General features: G+C 41.5%; 1 protein-coding gene and 1 long non-coding RNA gene across 2 annotated transcripts in view; both read right to left on the bottom strand.

Annotated features, from left to right (window-relative positions):
* plcd1a (phospholipase C, delta 1a) overlaps positions 1–9891 on the bottom strand; it is a 28978-nt gene extending 19087 nt beyond the window's left edge. Inside the window, exons 1-2 of the mRNA XM_048970920.1 lie at positions 9548–9891; positions 6447–6605 (exon numbers count right to left, since the gene is read on the bottom strand). Coding sequence (XP_048826877.1) covers positions 6447–6605; positions 9548–9599 — 211 coding nt within the window. The 5' untranslated portion in view covers positions 9600–9891. The remainder of the gene's footprint in view (positions 1–6446; positions 6606–9547) is intronic.
* Positions 9892–15483: 5592 nt separating this feature from the next.
* On the bottom strand, positions 15484–18942 carry LOC125704968 (uncharacterized). Its single transcript, XR_007381308.1, has 3 exons — positions 18750–18942; positions 16405–16534; positions 15484–15742 (listed from the first exon to the last, which is right to left on the bottom strand). It is a non-coding gene; the product is annotated as an uncharacterized LOC125704968 (long non-coding RNA).
* Between the last annotated feature and the right edge of the window lie 2316 nt (positions 18943–21258).

Below are 21258 nucleotides of genomic sequence, written 5' to 3'. Positions count from 1 at the left end.
TGATAGTGCAGATTTTATTATTAAACTCAGCTCTGAGCTCAAGTTACTCTCAACCCTACACCCACCCTTCCGGAGTCTCCTGTAACTTCAGTTCTTTAACGTCATCGTGTCCCCGTCTGCTGGTTCGTAACTCAGGGCCAACAAAGATTCATGAGTCATCTCTCCTGAGGAACTCCACCCAAAATCGCTCCTGCCCATCTGTTGTCAAAACACTAGTATTATCGGCTAACTCTTTCTTGTTCTCAGAGCTCTTGAAACAAAGCAAACAGAAACATTCCTATCTCATACCCTTTCTAACCATTGCAATCATTCTCCTGGTTCTATCTTCAGCATTTGACACTCCTATTCACCATTCTTCACCAAATATTTTCCCTGGGGCAATTATATAGCATTTTTTTATGGTGGGGGGCATAAGAGCGGCCATAATTCATACAACGACCTTATCACTAGCTAATGATCCAGATAAATAACTAATGAGGGATGGGGAGGTGGGCACCCTGGAGACCAGAGATTTCAGGTCCAAAGAGTACAAATCCAGACCAGGATTTTGTTTTAACCAACCAGTTCAGTACTCTGTGACTGTGACTCTTTATGCTCAACTGGTTGGTTGAAACAAAAACCTGGTTTGGATTTGTACTCTCTGGACCTGAAATCTCCACCTCTGCTGGTGACCAATAAACTTTCAGCTGGGGCCAGAGTCCCTAAATGCTGCTGTCTCTTCCCAGGTGGTATTCAGCTGCTGCTATGTGGAATCCTATTTCCGGCAAACGATCTCTTTCCCTACAGGAGGACGTCCTCCTGTGTCACATCCAATCCAAGCAGTATCTCCACTTTATTCAATATTCACAGCCAAACACAATGATGCTCGTCATCTGCTGGGATGCCATCCAATTAAGAAAAATCACCTGTCAGTCAACAGGACAGTATCTACACCTACAGTACCACTAAAAACCCTAGTGACACTCATGAAGACAACCTCCAAGTCCCCCAGCATGCAGCAACTGTCATGCGCTACTAAACTCTTTGACTGTACTCTATTCCAGCCATATTACAGACTTCCAACCTGTGTTCCGTTATTCAAAGATTACTGCTTAATTTCTGTAAACTTCATATAGCCTCTAAATATTAGAAACCTTGTTGGAGTACTACCTCTGTTCTGATGACAGCTGTTCCATTGCATTAACTACTGCACACAGACCTAAGAAGCACTTTGGCTTTATGATAATGGTTGTATAATTAATTGCATGTTACTCTTATTCTTAGCATACAGTGTTTCTATTATGTTAAAAAGTAAAAAACAAGTTACAAGGAAATAGCTTCCTTTCAAACCAATAAGAAGAAACACAGAATTTAATCTCAATTTAAGGCATGACTGAGCAGTTTATTAAACAACATATTATGCGTGGAGTTTTTGCTAAGAGTAGAAATTATCGTAATGGATTCATATTTGAAATAAGAGATTATAAGAGGTTATATCTAAAAGCTGACATCTCCGGTTAATTTGGGTTGTCCAGGACTGGGGAACTTTGATCTAGCAGATGTGACGTACAGTTGGGAAAGCAGTATCAGCCAGGCTTTGGAACGATTGGGGATTAAAGGCCTTGCTCAGGGGACCAATGGTGAAATCACTGGGCTGACCCTGGGATTTAAACCAGCAACCTTCCAATCATGCAGTACAGTGTCTGAACCTGCTGAGCCACACACTGACAAAGTGTGTGTCAGTCTCTCCTGTCCAAACCTGCTTTTCTACAGCATTCCATTTGAACTTTGACCATTTCAGGAATGCAGTAAGCCGAAAAACATTTCAGAAACACACACCCCACCCTCGGAGAATCTAGACACAGCCTAGATTGCTAGAAATCTATAGTATTAATTTCCTCTTTCTCTTGGCCGATATCCAATTAAAATTCCATTGAAAACATCTGCAATGAGAATAGAGGACACTTTTTCATGCTGTTTATTGCTCTCACATGTTGCTCTTACTACAGAATGACATGATGCTGTATTTGCGATGCTGTATCTTTTCTTTTCACATATCCCATCTTACTCTGCTTTGCACGCACATATGCCTCCTTTCCACAAACACGGAGCCAATGCTAGTGCAGATGCTGGGCTGGTTCTTGCTTGGTACCTTTTGAGAACCTGCCCACATTTCCACTGATTTCCACAAAGAATGGAACAGAAATGCTACATAGGCTGAAGTGAGAGTATAGTAAAGGTTCATATGTATTCCATTTTTTTCATTCATTTTCATCTTGTCATGCCCGGCTCGTCCGCTCCTCGTGTGTGCCACGCCCCCTGCTTACCCACGTGTGCTTCCCTGATCGTCTCCACCTGTGTCTGATTACTTTGATCCTGTCATGTCCTATTTAAGTCCTGGTCCTTCTGGTTACCCTTGTCCGTCATTACGTGATTCATGTGCGTAGTGTTGGTCTGCCCTAGCCTTTGCATGTTCCCCGTGATCCTTTCCCCAAATAAACCCCCGATTTCCCCGATCCTGCCTGGTTTCTGGCCAACCGCCCACACGATCGCCTGTTCGCCCGAGCCTTGGCGTGACAGGTCTGTTCCACATTAAAAAATTTTATAAGCTGCCGGACCAAAGTTTTCAGGATATGACTTGTTGTGCTCTGTCTCTACTGCATGTTTTCATGTCTGTCTCCATAAAGTCTCTGTGTCTTAGTGAATTTATTCTCGCTCACTGCTTTACCGATGTCCTTTAAAGCATCACACAATAATAGGCTAGACACTTAACTCTTCACCACTCGAACGCCACAATATTTTATTTATTCGACCTCTGACATGTTTATTATGTATTATTAAATCTGGCCAGCAAGTCAATCTTGCATTTTCCACAAAATAAAAAAAAAAAAACCATATAACATTTTTCCATTAATCATCTGGCAAGTTTCCCTGTCATTATGGGTAATATTAGACAAAACTATATCAATTATGGATTGAATTTTCCGGGTATGCAGAAGGTTTGGACGCGATACCTCGTCCCACTTTTGCTGATGTTACGGTTTCAAATTCTGAGACCTGTTTTTCTGTACTGCCGTGCTGGACCCATTGTTTCTGGCTTAGGGCCATTTTTTTGTGGTGGAAACATGTGGAACCAGTTCTGGATTGGGGATGAAGCCCGGTACCAGCTCCGGAGCCACGTTGGTCTGCACAAGGCAATATACAGCTCTGAAAAAAAATTAATAGACCACAGCACAGTTTCACTCATTTTTCAGTTTATGGGTTTGTGTCTGTGATTCATTAATGAAGGGCTTCTTCTGTGCTTTATGGGACTACAGTCCTACTTCTAATAGCCTGACAAGAACTGTTCCAGCAGTGCACTTCACACCTGCACTTAATGCTTCCCATTCCTTTTGAAGGTCACTTGATGTCATCCTCCGGTTCATGAGAAGCTGTCGGATAAGTTGACGTCATCTCTGACATTAGAAAGTCGCTTCTGCCCACTGCCTGGCTGGTTTCTCCTGCTTCACCTTGTTCTCATGTACTGCTGTCTTAGAAATTTTGAGCCTGGAAGTGACCTGCCGTGTAGCCTTCTGCCAGCGGAACCAGGATCAAACCATGATTTAAAAATTCAGATTTAAAAAAAAATATATGGAGTGGTCTCTTAATTTTTCCGGAGTTGTATACAATTCCAATTCAGAGGGGAGCTTGGGATTTGAATGCAGGGTAAGAACATTTATCTGACACCTCCTGGGGGTAGCGGGCGCAGGACTAACCTGCTGTGCCTCTCACAACCCCCCCCCAATACTTCAGGATTTCTTACTTTTCTTTAAGAGTTCATAAAATGACACTACATCTAATATTCATTCAGCCTAAGGGTCCTCATGCCACACCCTCCTTCTCTATCTTCATTGGCTCCCTATTGGTGCTCTCATCAATTATAGTCCTCAGTGCTTGCTTGCAGGGCCATAAATGGACAAGCACCCATCTCCATCAAAAAGCCAACCATCTCCATCTCGCCCCCTTTGGTCAGCAAGCCAACAGTGCTTAGAGCTCCCTCTACCATGCAAGAAGAGTCACTCCTGATGGTTGTCTTGTCTGGTTCCCTGATGGTGGAATGAGCAACCAAACCACATTCGGTCATTAGATTCCCTCTCCACTTTCAAGAAATGCCTGAAGACCCATCTGTTTCATGAATTCCTCTACCACCCCGATGCCTCTTTAGGTTCCCTGAATGTTCTTATGTTGCACTTCTGGTCATTGAATAATCTTATTTGTTTCTGTACCGGGCCATTTATTGGAAGCTCAGCCTAGCAGCACTTACACAAACATAGTCAGAGTACCAATTTGTATTTTTGCTTGTCACTCTCAATGGTCTGCCAATTGAACCCTAATTGTAGGTAAAGTCTTAGTGTAGTTTTAGGTACAGAAATGGACTCTGAGGAACATCCCCAAGGTACAAGTAACATTAATGTACCCCCAATGGTACAAAAATATTCCTCATTGTGCATTTATTTAAAGTAACTGAGCTCCACAATGGTGGACGCTAGTGTGAAAGCAGCAGTGTCCCTTCACAACCTTCAGTGGTGGAATTCCACACCAGAAGCTCCCATTTCACACGAAGAAGAGAAGATCCCTTCCCTTCAACCTCTGAGAAGAGCGGGTGCCAGCTCCTCCACCCGGGAGGCCATAGCTACTTTCCCTCCGCCGCCGGAGAGAGGCCCTGCCAGTAGACTGCAGCCTGACACACCCACCTATCATCTCTGCAAGCCACACATGCTGCTCCTCTTCCTCATCAAAATAACAAAGGCTTTTTTAAGAACCATACATGGACTCGTGTAAAGGGCAGTTTACTTTTGGTTTGATCAGCTTGTGCATTCATAGTTAGAGGAAGTCAATCCCCTACTGTGTGCAATCCCAAAGCATGTATGACCAGCTTAAGAACTCAATTGGTAAAACTCATATTTTTGCTAGCATAGTCATTCTGTAGTGATTATAAAACCAAAAGCAATAACTTCATCAATGCTGATGGAAAGTAAGTACTGAAATTACTATATAGAAAAAAACCATTGCATCTTAAAATGCAGCATCACATGGCTAGATATGTACCATAAAATTAACCAAAAACAGTAACTGAAATGTGATTGCACCAAATATTTGTCTCGACTTCAAATTTTAATAGACAAGGTGCAGTAATTTATAAATCACTTCATGAGAGGAATGCAACATGAACTTGTTTAATAATAATTATAATAATAATATACATTACATCCAGTAGCTTAATTCATAATAAAAAATCTTTTTTGAAAGGCCACGAACGTTTAAGGAATTAACTAATCGGCTTGGAAAAGTAACAGTGGAAAAAAAACTGAAACACTCAAAAATAAATGTGTCACTTAATCTGCCTTCCCTGTGTAAAGCTGTCACTAGCTCAGTTTTCAATTCACTTATTTTTTCTGGTGGCGGGTTTCTTAGACGTGGGGCAGAAATAACACATCCGTAGACTGTTCGAGAACTTTCAAGATCTTGCTCTCAGACTCATCTCTCTGCCTTTTTCTTTGCCTGTCTTGACCCCTCTGAAGTGGAGGGTGCTGGGGAAGGCCTTGGGGTGCAGTATACTGAGGTGGATGGTCCAGGCTCCAGAGACACAGTAGGGGCTGAAGATGAAGGCTCCCGTAATGTAGACTCAGGGGCCAGAAGTGAAGAGGTAGTCAGGGTGCTGGGAAATACTGCAGTCAGGTAGAGCTTGACTGTCAGCATCAGAGGCGGGGCCAGGTGCTGACGCTGGCAAAGGAGCAGAGATGACCTGGGGACTAGAGGGTCTGTTCTCCAGGGATGGGGACATGTTACAGGAGGTGGCCCTCTCCCTGACATGAGGCTTCCAGGAAGCTCATGATGGTCAAATATTGCAGGGGAAGACCAGGATGATTCCTGGTCTTCCCCTGCACCACTCTCTCACTTTATTTATTTCCTTTATATATCTGTCCCTGAGGTTCTCCCTGCTCATTGTACACTCATCCTCTATATAAGTGGAGAAAATGTAAGTTTACTGTAACAATACAATGTGTATTAAAACTATACCTCCGTATGTCATTCTTTCAATTAAGAAACATAAGAAGGTCTGAAGTTATTACACGCTGTCTCACACATACGACTGCCGACAAACTACGTTAACTGTCAAAACACACCTGGCGAAACCGTTCACGCGCTGCGGGAGCCATACGAAATAACAGGTTTCAAAGTGCAGCGCGTGCTGCGTTCGGCCTGAAAACCGCTTTAAGGGTACAACTGGCAGACTCTTGAAGGTACAGCCCCAGTGACAAACAAAGGTACATATTGGTAATTTCCTCACAGTATAGTCGTCTCCTTGACAGCATAAATGTTTGCAATGTGCCGTTTGTCTCACTTATATAACACTTTGAACAAAAGCATCTGCTATGTATGTTAAAGGTGAAGCTTGTCAGATGTGAGGAAGAAAAGACACTTACAGGTCTGCTTGCGCCCCACCATCTTCCTCGACTCATACCACACGGTGCTGAAGTCATCCAGAAGCTTGTAGTAGCGTTCCTTCTGCCATTTGGCCGAACGTATCTTTGTCAGGTACCCCCCCGTCTGTATGAACGTAACATCTGTGTTCCCCTCTAAGCCTGAGAACAGAAAAGAATGTCATGTCGAGCAAACAGTCCATCCATCCATCCATCCATGTACTTTCCATAAGTCCTCATTCAGGATGGGATTTCTGTGATCCTGCAGTTTCCAAGGTCACTCCTTTGAAGGCAAGTGTTAAGTCTTAAAGCATTGACATGGTTATTTGCTATATTAATGTTAGAAATTCAGAAGAGCAAAACTCTGTCTTCAGCACTGCAAAGTCTGTCCGGCCATTTCCTTTCACTGTGTATTATACCTGCCTAAGCTGACAATGCAGCTTTAATTAACTTGGAAACAAACATATTAGGGTAACACCCCCCCCCAACCCTGCTTGGCTAATTTTATCAGGAAATGCCATAATCCTGCCTTTAAAAACACTGCCAGACTATCACACAGATCACATAGCATACTGCAGTATGATGTCTGCAACATATGACAGTATTAAGCATACCGCCCAAGCCTAATGCTGGCTTACTGGGGGTTTCTCACTGTAAATTTTGGCGTGTGGCGTGGTTGCTGCAGTTAAATTTCTTACCGACTAATTTTATTGCCACTGAATAGTGGAACGATATATCTCCAGGGCATTGCGCATCATTCATTTTGGGGACAGTCGGGATCAAGATACTGAAAATTAGTAATTAGGTACAGTTAGGCCTACTAGTTTACCAATTACTGCACATAAAAGTAAATAGGGAAAACAGCCCTTATGTTTATTATTAATGCATAGCCTACATATCCGGAGAACACACATGTCATCGGGACGCTGGTTTGAGACTGGAACGTGGTTCAATGATCGCAGTCCATTTAGGCCTATCGACAATATAATAATAAATAATAAACATATAACTCTAAATTGGTTAAATAATTTGTTTGTATATGGTTTTAAACAGTATCCCTACATGTGGGGCAAACCGAACAAATGTTCCCTATAGGCCTAGTATATATATATATATATATATATATACACACACACACTCAGTTAAGCACCCAGAAGTAATGGTCCGATTTGGATGTAATTTGGTACACGTGTTGAAGGCGGTGGGTATGTAAATGATTTGATTTGCAAAGACCTGACACGTCTAGTGACGAGACACAGAGGATGCCTTGTAGACGCATTAGACAGCATTACCAGCGCTTCCCGGAGTTTGAAAGGGGTCGCACTGTGGCTTTGCATGAGGCCGGATGGTCATATTGCCCGGCCAATTGCCCGGCATGTGGGGTATGCGGATGTCACAGTCGCCCAATGTTGGAACTAATGGGCGCGTGAGGGCACCCACACACGTCGTGAAGGTTCCGGTCGCCCAACACAGACCACACCAAGGGAGGATCGTCGTATTGTGTGGCCAGCGTTACAGAACCCCATGACATCTGCGCCTGCCATCCAGAGACAGGTACTGGACTCTCTACAGCACCCCGTGTGATCCCACACCGTGTCTCAACGACCGGCATCACCGTCCCATGCATAGGCTACCATTAACACCAGTGTTTGGAGTGGTGCTGTAACTGGAAGGCATGGACCGATTATGGGTGGCATCGTAGCATGTTCAGCAATTAAAGTTTATTATTAAAGGTTAATTAAAGGTTATGGATTACCACGGACGACCATCCTTTGTGCGTATGGCGGCACCGATGTCAATTAGTGGCCTTATATTCAACATAAAGCGACTGATGTACAGACCTCTTTATTTAATACCACTATTTAAAACGTCTGCGTGTGAGAAGAAGCGTCACTAAGTCTGAGCCCCAATATGTGACCTCAAGTCTTGAACCTCATCATCGGCTGTGAACACAAGACCCAAGTGAGCATACAACTGTGGACAAAATCTGAAGGCAGAAAATATATACCACAAATATCTTGGCCCTAGGTAAGACCCCCAGTGGAAAAAATAATTAATCCCAGTACAGATCTGGCTATGCACAATACAATTAGCTACAGTACGCTATTTGGGAAACCATACAAATTACATTTCATTCAATCTGTATTTTCCCTTTTTCTAGAATCGCTGTTACTGATATTCTGACAAGCCTTGTTCAGAAGTTAATCTCAGTCCATCATCTCATGCATGGCTAACTGTAACTTGTTTTGCTCTGCCTGAAATTACCTGTCTTATGCAGGTCCTGCACAGTACAGGGCTGGGAAGCATTTCTATAGCAATACATCGTGCCTCACTTAATCAAGTCACAGTTTGTAGGTAAAATCTGCTTCATCAAAAGAAAGAACTAAATTGTAGTGTTGTATTTAACACGACCATTCACGTGAAAATTAAATGTCGCCATTTTAGCCGACATGTGTTGTGTCTTAGAATCAGGGAATTAGACGAATTAAGTAAATGATCAGTTCGCCCTAAATTCATCCCAATCCTCTCTTATGTACTTAGGATTCCAGTAGATCCCGAAAGAACAATCGGTCATTATATGGCGTCACTGTAGCTTAAAAGAGTTTGACATCCACAGATCGCACTCCATTAAAATGCTCTTTCAATTTGCATTGATTCACATAAGATTATGATCATTGTGCGATAATACACCCCCATTTATTCACGAAAAAGAACAGTACTGTTTGTAAAGTTTAAGTGTAACGGTTGCCCGTCATGTGCTGTACAACAAAATCTGCAAAACACAATTTACTGTCATACATTTCATCCAAGTGCTAGCGCATAAGATTTGTTCCTGGAAGAAGGAAACTATCGGGCGTTTCGAGTGCCATAACAATTTTTTTGAAGCCCCGGTGTAGACGTCTTGTCAGAACACGTACAAGGGAGTAGACCACAGAGGAACAGCTATATAGAACAATATGCGATTATTTCACTTAGAAATACTTAGCCTATTACAAATCAGAAAGGAACTAAACCGCCCGCAAACTCAGAATAACCAGTCGTATAATCCCTCATATGTCATAAAAATAACTAGCTTTGTGAAAAGGAATGCAGTTTCTGCATACCTGTCATCTTCCCGTTTTCAAATCCAACACTTCCACTCTCCGCCTGCGACATTATCTGTCCGTTTTGTTCTATTCGAAATGTTTCTCTAAAGGCATTTAAACCTTCCCGAAACTGCGGCGTATGGTTTTGAGCAAAGGCCGGAAAGTTTGCACGAAATATCCATGACGTTTCCCAATTCCTGCCAGTCTTTCGGGGCGTGTGCTCTTCACGGACTAGGGAGTCCCAGTGAAGACCAGAAACAAAAAGGAAAAAGAAAGTTCAAAACGCCTCTGAACATTCACCTTGTTCCGTGTTCCGTTCACCCTGTTGTACCGATTCTAACCTTTATCAATTACAGAACAAAAATCGATTCTAAGAAAAAGGACAAGACACGAAATTAATTACTCAACAGGAAATTTGACGTGGCTGAATTCAGCCGAACCGCTCGCATTGTGACTGTATGTTGGAATTAAGACTTAAATAAAAATCTAAAATATAGTAATATCTAAAATGAAGTGTACAGCATTTTCCCAAACGTTCTTTAAATATGATTTACGCTGGCTATTACTTGGTATCGTTTCTTTAATGCTATCTTAAGAAGTTTACGTTGTAGAGGATTGCATTCGCCATCCGTTAATGTATTAAATAAATCCCGGCCATCATGTGTAAGTGTCGCCTGATCGCCTTAGGTTCAGATGTATACAGTGTGTTACAGCAGCATTTTGTGCTAAATGATTTTCCAAAGAGTTTCAGAAGAGCACTACCAGGGACTGAAAATATTGAAATGAAATATATGGACCTGTAGTTTGACACTACATGTAAATCATATATAACAATTACTAGCACCATTACAAGTTGAAATACACCAAGCTGTTATATAAGCGTTGAAAGAGTGTATCTGACTGATAATATGACGTTATTACAACAGGTATACAGTAATTGGATCTTGAGTGTCAGTGGTTATTACCCCAAATATATAACGTTTTGAATACCTCAGCTCTCTTCGTATCAACACCAAGACAATTCCACTTGGGGGCTGCTTCTGCTGAGAACAGACACCCAGAATAGGCAGCCGAACGGCTATCCTAGGGAGTGCATATGTACAGGTGAGCAAACGAAACTACTTTGAAAGAACTTGTAGTCTCTATATTTGATTTTGCCCCGTGTAATATATGTAAATAATTAACTGGGCCTCATTTAAGTAATACAACAGCCAGCACATGACACTCCATTAAGACAAGATAAGATAAGATAAGATAAGATAAGATAAGATAAGATAAGATAAGATAAGATAAGATAAGATAAGATAAGATAATCCTTTATTAGTCCCACAAGTGGGAAATTTGCATAGTCACGGCAGAAAGTGGACAGTGGGAGAATAGAGCAGCTAAAATAAAATACAATAGGGTAAAAACTATAGCACAGAGTGAAAATATATTAATTAAAATATATGTAGAACACCGTGGAATTGCAATCAATGAAAAATTGCACATAAGAAAACACCCTGATGTACTGGATGTGTGTTTTGTTAGTCTATGTGTGTGTGGTCAGCTGAAGGCATTCACATCAAAATTTTCTTATTTAAAACCCCCTCACGTTCGAGAGGGTAGGGGCGGCAGATCTCCGGGAAAGTTAAAATTCGCGAAGGACAGGCAGCCCTAACCTCAACCCATAACAGTCTGCAAGCCTGAACGATATCATACAAGTCTATTTATAACCAATTTCTAAACAAACAGTACTGTATTGAACACTTCGCATGTCAAATAATTTTGTAATTTCCTATCAAAAGCTTTTTGTTTAACACGCAAACCGTCTTAATTATACTCCTTTATTTATTAAGTTTGTACTGCACGCACCGAACCACTATGTTTTGTATCAATTAATAAAAGTGCAAAACTAACGCCACTGAAGAGTTTAAAAGTTACTGCGGGAAACGCGAGATTCCACGGTTACCAAAGGCAGCTAACACGTGAGTGAGACAAACAGGCGCAGCGTGGCCTACCTAAGCCAAGACATTTAACACTAAAGATGCACTCACACTATCAAATACTATGTATTACTAATAATCATATATTACATGATTTTATGTGATCTAAACTATTTTTAGTCTTGTTTTTGGTTTAAGCCTTGTTTGGGAGTTTCCGAATTTCAGCAAGCCCCAAATATTCCCGTTTAATTGATCACAATCAACAGGCTAAAATCCAAAACTACAAAAGTCAGATGTGCTCATGTGAATGGGTCACCAGATGCCCTTATCCTAGACAACCCACGAGTATGACTTAAAGCTGGGAAATGTTGGCGTTAACGCATTGCCTTAATTTTAAAGCCACAACTTGTTATTATTTCTTGGACGGCATTAAAGCATTTTGTTACCCAGAAAGGAGAATAGTACAAGCAACGATTTTAATAGAGAAACTATCAGTCAAAAGTTTTTGCACACCCTGAAATTTTCTACATTTGCATGTTACTCACTTAATAATTAGTAAAAATACACTCAATATTCTTTGCTAACAAAATTTTTTTACAGTATGTTCACCATTTGAGTACCCTTATTAGCAAGAAGATGTCATATCTTTGATTAATCAAAATAACCTCCTCTAGCAGGTATAACAGCAGAAAACAATGAGGCATTCTGAAATTAAACAGTTAACTAGTGGTTTTAAAGTTAAATCATAGCCAGGAATTTTAGTATGCCATCACCACACAACCAGTTAATCAGATATCAGACATGCACTGTTACATACTCTTTCCATGTTAGAAAGAATGCTTAACAAAAATAAAAAATATATGCTGTTTATGAAATATATGGAAAAGTGGTAAAAACCGATGATGCGCAAAATCTTTTGACTGGTAGTGTATGGTATTCCTTCCTCATTGTAAACAGAGTGACAGTGTAGGTTATGACGTCACATAGAATTCCAGTATTTAGAGCTAAAATCAAAACATTCAGATTAGTGTCCCATGGAAAGCCAATGTTACCTGGTTTATTAAATTTTTTTATAATTGCTAGTAGGAGCATAGCGCATACATGGTATAAAAATATCGTAATTTGCTAAATTTTATTGAAGGCTTATGCCTTAAAAACTTATGGAATAAACTATCTGTCGATTCGTCTGTTGAGCGCTTGCTATTATATACGCTTGTGGAATATGCAAATATTCGCTTAGGTGTCTGATTTAAAAAAATCCATCTAACTTTCTTTTGATACAAAACCTTATCTTTTCTTATTGTGACATGGAGTCTTTCTGAAAGCACAAAAATTCATCCTGTACTTGCTTGAAAGAAGTATTTTTGTTTGAAACTAATAATCTGTATATCATAAGTTTAACTTAAACCATTAAATAAATATTAAAACATGGGTCATTCTCACAAACTTGTGAATTTGCTTGAAAGAAATATACTATGGTGAAATAGAGTGTTTTTTGGGTAGAGCAACTGACAGTACCTTAACTTTTTAGGTATATTAAAATTATGTCATTATGTTTTTTTTTCTCTTATCGCAGTAATTTTTGCAATGGATTTATTACTACGGAATTTTTACTTTTGATATAAGGATTAATTAATCACGATAAATCACAGACAACTTAGCATTATTTTTTTATCAATTCCCAGTCCTACTGGTAATACATCACAAGAATACAGCTGTCAACAAAAATAGTGAATAATAATAGGAACAATAACAAAGATGTCACTAGGAACAAGTACAAGAACAACAGCTATAAAAATCCAGTGTTTAGTCCCAAAAAAGCTAGAGAATCTAGTGGTAGCTAGAGTCTGAAGGTAAAATGCAAGAGCTGAGCATCCGGTAATGCCAAGTGAAACCATATCAACTGAGAAGTCAATGGAGCCAGAGCTACTGGGTGTCAGTAGTTGAATGACATTAGTCAAGGCGTTAACCATTTAACCATGATAAAATAATCTCTCTGGGTTTTCTGTTGCTACTAAATGCCCATTAAACTGTGTCTAATTTACATGCTTGCTATGTCTCAATTAATTTAAAAAAAAAAGTAAAAGTATTGTATCTTGAATGCTACTTGTTAAGCTCTAAGGGTTGCCTAGGTGATGCAGCAGGCTATAAGACAGCTATGCTGTATTACTCGAGGCAACCACAAATTTTCCATTAAATAGACCTAATGTGTTTGCAGCCAGATCCCATGTAACTTATTTTGAAACTTACCCGGAAAAACAAATGCTATTTTCGGATTGGCTAGCCGATGGCTAATAACATGGTTAATAACGTGCTTGCAGCGGGAGTACAGTACAGTATAGTAGCTTGTTTTGTAATTCCCCCGGAAATAACAAATGCTATTTCCTGATTGGCTAGTAGATGGCTATTATATATAACATTGTATAACTTGGGATAACTATGAACTCGGCGGAAAACTACTCCGTATACTTGCGCCTACTCCATTAATTCCATATAACGGGACATCTTGGGGGGCGTTATCCGGTACATCACCGCGGTGAAGTTGGTTTTATATTCGATATTTGCTAGGTTTTTTGCAATCTCAACGGCAATATGTTCCTGAACATGGCAGTAATTCCTTTTAGATTAGGCTCGGATTGGAAAGTAAAACGAGGGGAATATTTCACACTTTTAGATAACTTCACATTGTCCAGCAATATGAATAAAAACATAAAAAGCAAAGAGGCGAATATCCTTCTGCACACACGAAACTGCCGGAAAACTCAGGGACCGTCTTCAAAGTACAATGCAGATCACCAGAACACCACTTGTATGTGACATACAACCGGCTATCAGTATTGCAGTTGGATAAATTGTATATCAAACATCAAATCTAGTTAAATTAGTTCCTCAAGTTCTGTATAATCTTTCACACCCATTTTTCTTTTTAAAAAATTGAAGGGAAGCCATTTGTGGTTATTAAATATGGTTTTTTAATAGGATCTTCAGGCTGTAACATACCATCAAACTAGTTAGTGTTCTTTCACTCTTCAGAAAATTTTCACTCAGGGTGTGAAAGATTAGACAGGACTTGGTGAACACACTGAACTTGGTTCAATGTTGATTTGTTTTAAAATGAAGGAGTTATTACAATTTACCCAACTGCAATACTGACAGACGGTTATAGGTGACATACAAGTGGTGTTCTGGTGATGGTCTTTGCACTTTCGAGACAGTTCCTACGTTTTCTTGCAGTTTTTTTTTGTGAGCAATAGAATAGTCGTGTCTTTCTTTGTATTTTTCATTCATGTTGATATCTATAAGTGTGAAATATTCCACGCATTTTACTTTACAATCCGAGCATAATCTGAAAGGAATTACTTCCATGTTCAGTAAGATAGAGCAGTTTGAATGGCAAAACCCTAGCGAATACAGAATATAAAACCAACTTAACCGCGGTCCTTACTTCTAAGCGTGAGAAACACAAGATGTGCTATGTGAGTGTGTGAATTAATCGAAATGAGTATCTCACGGTCAATGCGCGAGACTTCAGAGCCCTGATACAACTGAGAAAAACGGGTCCTGAAACGTAAAATAGTACTAATATCTCATAACAATCCAAATGTGCTGTAGTGAAAATGTTTTATATGCCCATATCCTTATCCATATTTATTCCTCCTTATCCATCCATCCACCCATACATTTTCTAACCGGTTTTTGTAGTCAATGAATATCTTTAGTTACTGAATAATTCAGTTGCTTAAAAAACTTTCAATTTTGAATACATTCTTGTGTGAATTTGTCATTATAACCGTGATTACAATAACCGGCTTAGTACATCTTAATAGAGAATTTCCAGTTGGAAGTTTTTGATACAAGTAAGAAAGAATACAAAGATAAAGAAAAACAACACAAACGTGACATTCAATATTTGTAACATGGCTTTAAATAAAAAGTTAACTTTTAACCCCAAGCATTAAGTACTGCCATACGTTGCAGTATAGACACCACGTAAATGGAAGCGTAAAAGCTGATGGTGCATATAGCTTACCATATTTGGCAGCTAAGCCATATTCTTCCATTTATTTGTGTTTTATCTGAGTATCTCCGTGCCGCCGTAAAATCTTAAATTGACATATATTCAGTTGCCAGTAGATGAACACGACGATAAAACACCCGATCAAATGAAAGTAGATGAGTGACAGCAGAAACTTGTGGCACCGCCTGAATCACTGCTTGCGTAATCCACACCCAGAGCGACCGCATTCATGCTGAACGTTCGGTGCGCCGGTGAAGCCACGCCAGGAGTCTAAAAAGAGCATACATGACATAATAAATTGCAAGTAAGTTTCAGTTATGTTTTTAGGCATATCAATACAAAATATACATTTAGCCTATAGCAACCCAACTGGGGCGCCAACTCATCGCGGGGCACACTCACACACCATTCACGCTAACGGGCAATTTGGTAACTCCAGTTCACCGTCGTGTGTTTTTGGACTGTGACTAGAATCTCGAGGACTCGTAGGGAACCCTACGCTACGGGGGTATTATGTACATTTTATGCAGCAGTGCATATACCAATCATTCTCAGGTGATAAGTCTATTTTAACCAGTGACCTAGATGATTCGTAAATAATTTAGAAATTATGAAATTATACACTGCTCAAAAAAATTAAAGGGACACTTTAGTATAGCATCAAGTCAGTTAAATTTTTTGGGATATTGATCTGGTCAGTTAAGTAGCAGAGGGGGTTATCAATCAGTTTCAGCTACTTTGGTGTTAATGAAACAGGTACACTAGGGGGGCAACAATTAAACGACAGGTGGAGGCCGCTGACATTTTTCCCTCCTCATCTTTTCTGACGGTTTTTTCACTAGTTTTGCATTTGGCGACGGTCAGTGTCACTACTGGTAGCCTGAGGTGATACCTGGATCCTACAGAGGTTGCACAGGTAGTCAATAACGTACCATTGTCAGAAGGTGTGCTGCGTCTCTCAGCACAGTCTCAAGGAGATGGAGGAGATTCCAGGAAACAGCAGGACAGGTATCTGCTCCTTTGAGCAACAGGATGAGCACTGCCAGAGCCCTACGAAATGAGCTGTGGAGAACATTATGCTGCCTGTAACAATTGTTCAGCATGACCGGTTTGGTGGCAGATCAGTGATGGTATGGGGAAGCAAATCCATGGAGAGACGCACAGACCTCTACAGGCTAGACAACGGCACCTTGACTGCCATTAGGTATCGGGATGACATCCTTGGACCCATTGTCAGACCCTATGCTGGTGCAGTGGGTCCTGGGTTCCTCCTGGTGCATGACAATGCCCGGCCTCAGGTGGCGAGAGTATGCAGGCAGTTCCAGGAGGATGAGGAATTGATAGCATTGACTGGTCCTCATGCTCGCCTGACCTAAATCCTATAGAACACCTCTGGGACATTATGTTTCGATCCATCCGACACCACCAGGTTGCAACTCAGATTGTCTAGGAGCTCAGTGATGCCCTAGTCCAAATCTGGGAGGAGATCACCCAGGAGACCATTCGTCATCTCATTAGGAGCATGTCCTGACGTTGTCAGACATGCATACAGGCACATGGGGGCCATACAAACTACTTAGTTGCTGCAATGAAATTTCGGCAAAATGGAGTAGTCTAGTCCATCATTATTTCAGTTTGATTTTCAGGGTGTCTTTGAATTCAGCCCTCTGTAGGTTGATAATTTCCATTTCCATCAAACAATGTGGCATCCTTTAGTTCCTAACACATTACCCAGTCCATATCAGTATAGATATCCAGCATAATTTTTTCCCATTGAGATCTGATGTGTTTTCATAGTGTTCCTTTAATTTTTGAGTGGTGTATAATGAAATGTATCAGAGACACGCAAAACCTCTTATGAGACTTTTAATGGGCTTAGGGCTTTACACTTGCTGCTGTTTTCATCACACATGGCAAATCTGAGTAACTGTCATTTACTTTAATTAATTTATTACATTTGGAATGGGATACCAAGTCAATTGCAGGGCACATGCACACCCTCACTGGGTGCAATTTGCAGTGTTATTATGCCTAACTGCATGCTTTGGACTGCATTAGGAAACTGGAATTCCTGACTCTTGTTCAGCAGAGAAAGTATTCAGCCCTCCTGAATTGTCATGGGTACTATGTACACATGTAATAGCACTTGTATGAAAAAATGATAAATTAATGGACTAAATCTGTAATTGTACATGAAGAATGTTTCTACCCCTGGCTCTGCTTGGTCTAGTAGAAGAAGTTGTTTTCCAGGAGTAATATCTGCGTTTTGCCAATAGCTCATGGGAGTTTTACTTGCACAACAAATGTTCTGAGGGTGGAATGAAAAATGATTGGTTCAGAGAGATTACCAATCGGAATGTAGAGGAGGTGCATCCAAGCAATTAGAGGGGTCGGGCCAACCAATCAAAAGTCTTGGTCCCACCTCCTCTAGTTGCTTGGACCCACCTTTTCTACAATCTTATTGGTTATTGTATTGACTTCCCGCCTATCTGACCTTCCGCTCTATGACCCCAACCACATCTCTGTCTCTCTATTCTGCTTCTGTTTGCCCTGGTTCTAATAAAGCTACCTGCTTGCTCGGCACTGGGATCTCTCCAGAGTTCTCTGTCACAGCAGTATGAAAGTAATATGAAGATATGACAGATCATGTCAGAAAGTCTAAAGGGTGGAACTAAAGTTAAGTGTTTTGTTTCCCATTCTCGGTTTAAGCGTTGCACACTGCGAGACTCGCTACCTTTCCTATTTTCCCTTTAATGTGCTTTGAATGCTGTGAGACTCGCTGTTTGTTGTCCCTTACGTGCATTCATGGAAAGAAAGTAAGTTATGTTAAGAGCGCTTATTACCTTGCTTGTACTTATTTCTGCCTGTCTTACACTGATTATTAGACTTAAAGTTATGTAGTAAGAAACTGACATTTATGCAGTTTGCCGGTTACTGTTCACCTAGCATTACACGAGCAGTATTTAATAAGTAAACTTACCGTCGTAGTTTTCCTATTGCTATAAACAGCGATGCAGCTGTTATGTAGATAACATGTTTAATAGTATCATTGTAGTACTTGTTGTTCTGATGTGGTAATATCTATAACATGGCTAAATACTAATGTAAACTTTATTTCTGTTCCCATAAACCACACACACACACACACACACACACACACACACACATTTGCATCTCACATCCTGAACAACCAGCTGTCACTTACAAACAATTCATCTACTTCCAATTGCAGACAGTCCACTACAACATAAAACAGTTAAAGGGAATAACCACTCACTTGAGGTGTCCTCGCTATCAAGGCCTTCTGAAAAATACCTGATTTCCAATGCCTTCTCCGCAGATGGATTAAGCCTATCAGCGAAGCCACTACTGCTCATTGGGTTCGACATGCCTCACCTACTCACTCCTTTACAACCCATTCAACAAGGCCCATTAGGAGGACCCATCGCAATATGCACCCGACTCGGATGGACACTTCAAGGCGTAATGAGTCCTATGCATGATGAACAACAATGTCTACATATTACAACTGCTTCACCCAATTCAGAGCTGCCTCAAAATGTACAGCGCTTATGGCAAATTGACACATTGCCATATTGTGAGAAAGCGATAACCTGATCAAAGTTAAACCAGCAAGCTTACACCCTGCTGCAAACTGCCACTGTCAGGGTTGACACAGACGGTGTACAGCTCTATGCAACACCTCTCCTTTGGCACTCACCAGTCATTGTTCTTTATGCACCAAAGGAAGCAGTACTGCCCAGTCTCCGCAGCACAGAGCGTAAGCTTGCTCCAGACCCCACCAGAGCAGAGTTTTACTGCTCTGAAATGCGCAAGTTGGAACAAGCGGGGTATGTGGCCAAGATCAGACCAGAGGAAGCTGATAAGACCTCAGAGTCCTGATATATCCCGCACCACATGATGCATCACAATGGTAAGGACAGGATTGCCTTTAACTGTTCCTTCCAGTATCAGCGTCAGTTACTCAATGAACAACTGCTGCCTGGCCCAACACTGGGACTATCTCTACTAGATGTCCTGCTGAGGTTCTGCCAGCACACAGTTGCAGTCAGTGGCGACATACAAAGTATGTTTCACCAGGTACGCCTCTTGCCTCGTGATCGACCAGTATTGCGCTTCCTTTGGAGGAACATGCAACAGGAAGAGGAACTGGCTATCTATGAATGGCAAGTACTTCCTTTTGGAACAACCTTTAGCCCTTGCTGTGCTATCTACGTCCTCTAACGACACGTCCAGAATCATAAGGCCAATATTGCGGGATTGGCAGAAGTTGTCACACAGGCATTCTATGTTGATAACTGCCTCCATAGCACACCGAATCCCGTTGGGCCGTGGTGGGTGGTTTGAGACAGGTTTTGGCAGAGGGAGGTTTTGAAATCAGGCAATGGGCAAGCAACTTATCTTCAGTCGTAGAGCATCTCCCACCGAACGCCAGATCTTCCAGCAATGAACTGTGGCTGTCACGGAGCAGTACTGACCTACAAGAGCCCACGCTTAATCTACAGTGGAACTGTCTCATTGATACGCTAGGGTATAAACACCGCACCTCAGACCCTCTTCAGCCCATGCTGAGGAACCTGTACAAGACCCACACCAACCAGTATGACCCTCTGGGGTTTATCATCCCGTTCACCACCAGGGCAAAGGTTCTCATTCAGGACCTCTGGAAGCAAGACTTAGGCTGGGATCACTTGACTGAACCCCCATACCTATGAGACCAGTGGCTTAATTGGGTTGGAGAACTCCTGAATCTCCTTCAGATACAGTTCCCAAGACCCTACACGCCAACATGTGCTGATACACATACTGCTATCAGGGCCCTCCATGTTTTCTGCAAGCACTAGAGAGAGCATACGGCTCTGTAGCCTACCTGCGCACTACAGATGACAGCAGGGATATTCACCTTGCCTTTGTCTTGGCCAGGTCCCACTAGCGCCCAAGAAATGCCTATCAATGCCTCGACTGGAGCTGAGTGCAGCACTGACCGGTACTCAGTTAGCCAGGGTGATAATGACAGAGTTGACTCTCCCAATTCACGAGGTTGTCTGCTGGTCAGATTCCACCACCGTACTGCATTAGTTGAAATCTGAATCCTGTCGCTATAATGTTTTTGTGGGAACACGCATGGCCGAGATCCAGAACCTGACTGACGTGGATAGCTGGAGGTATGTCGACTCAACCCAAAACCCAGCAGACCACATTACCAGGGGTTTGATCCTGGCCGCATTAATGCAGCCCCACCAATGGGGATTAGGACCGGACTTCCTATTGAAAACTCCTGACCAACAGCCGATCAAGCCTAGTGCTTGGGTCGAACCAGATCAAGGTTACTCAAGAAGAGTGCCTTCATTACAATTGTTTCAGCAGTGACTAATACACAATTGCCTGACCCTAAACAGTTTGAAACCTGGAAGGAGCTTCACGGGGTGGCTGCCTCTGATACTAACCTCCCATGTACGGCATCAGACTTCATCGCAGCAGAGAGGATCTGTCTGGCCCAGGCCCAAGAGGACTCATTTCCACAGGAAGTAAAGGCTCTTAAGGCTAAATGGCCCGTTCCCTCAGATAGTCGTCTGTATTCCCTGGCACCTGAGTATGATGAAGTTACCGGCCTTTTGAGGGTTGGGGAAAGACTTTGCCGTGCTATAGGCATTCATCTACTTTCAAGGCTAATTAAAGTTCAGTGAAATATAAGAAGACCTCCAGTCCTTTGATTCTCTAACCGGAATCAACTCTTCATGTTAGCTGCTTCAGCCAGTGTTCAT

The sequence above is a fragment of the Brienomyrus brachyistius genome, chromosome 1, assembly GCF_023856365.1.
Source record: "Brienomyrus brachyistius isolate T26 chromosome 1, BBRACH_0.4, whole genome shotgun sequence".
In the NCBI taxonomy this organism is placed as follows: Eukaryota; Metazoa; Chordata; class Actinopteri; order Osteoglossiformes; family Mormyridae; genus Brienomyrus; species Brienomyrus brachyistius.
Note: the sequence above shows the minus strand (reverse complement) of the source record. Positions and strands in the feature narration are given on the sequence as shown.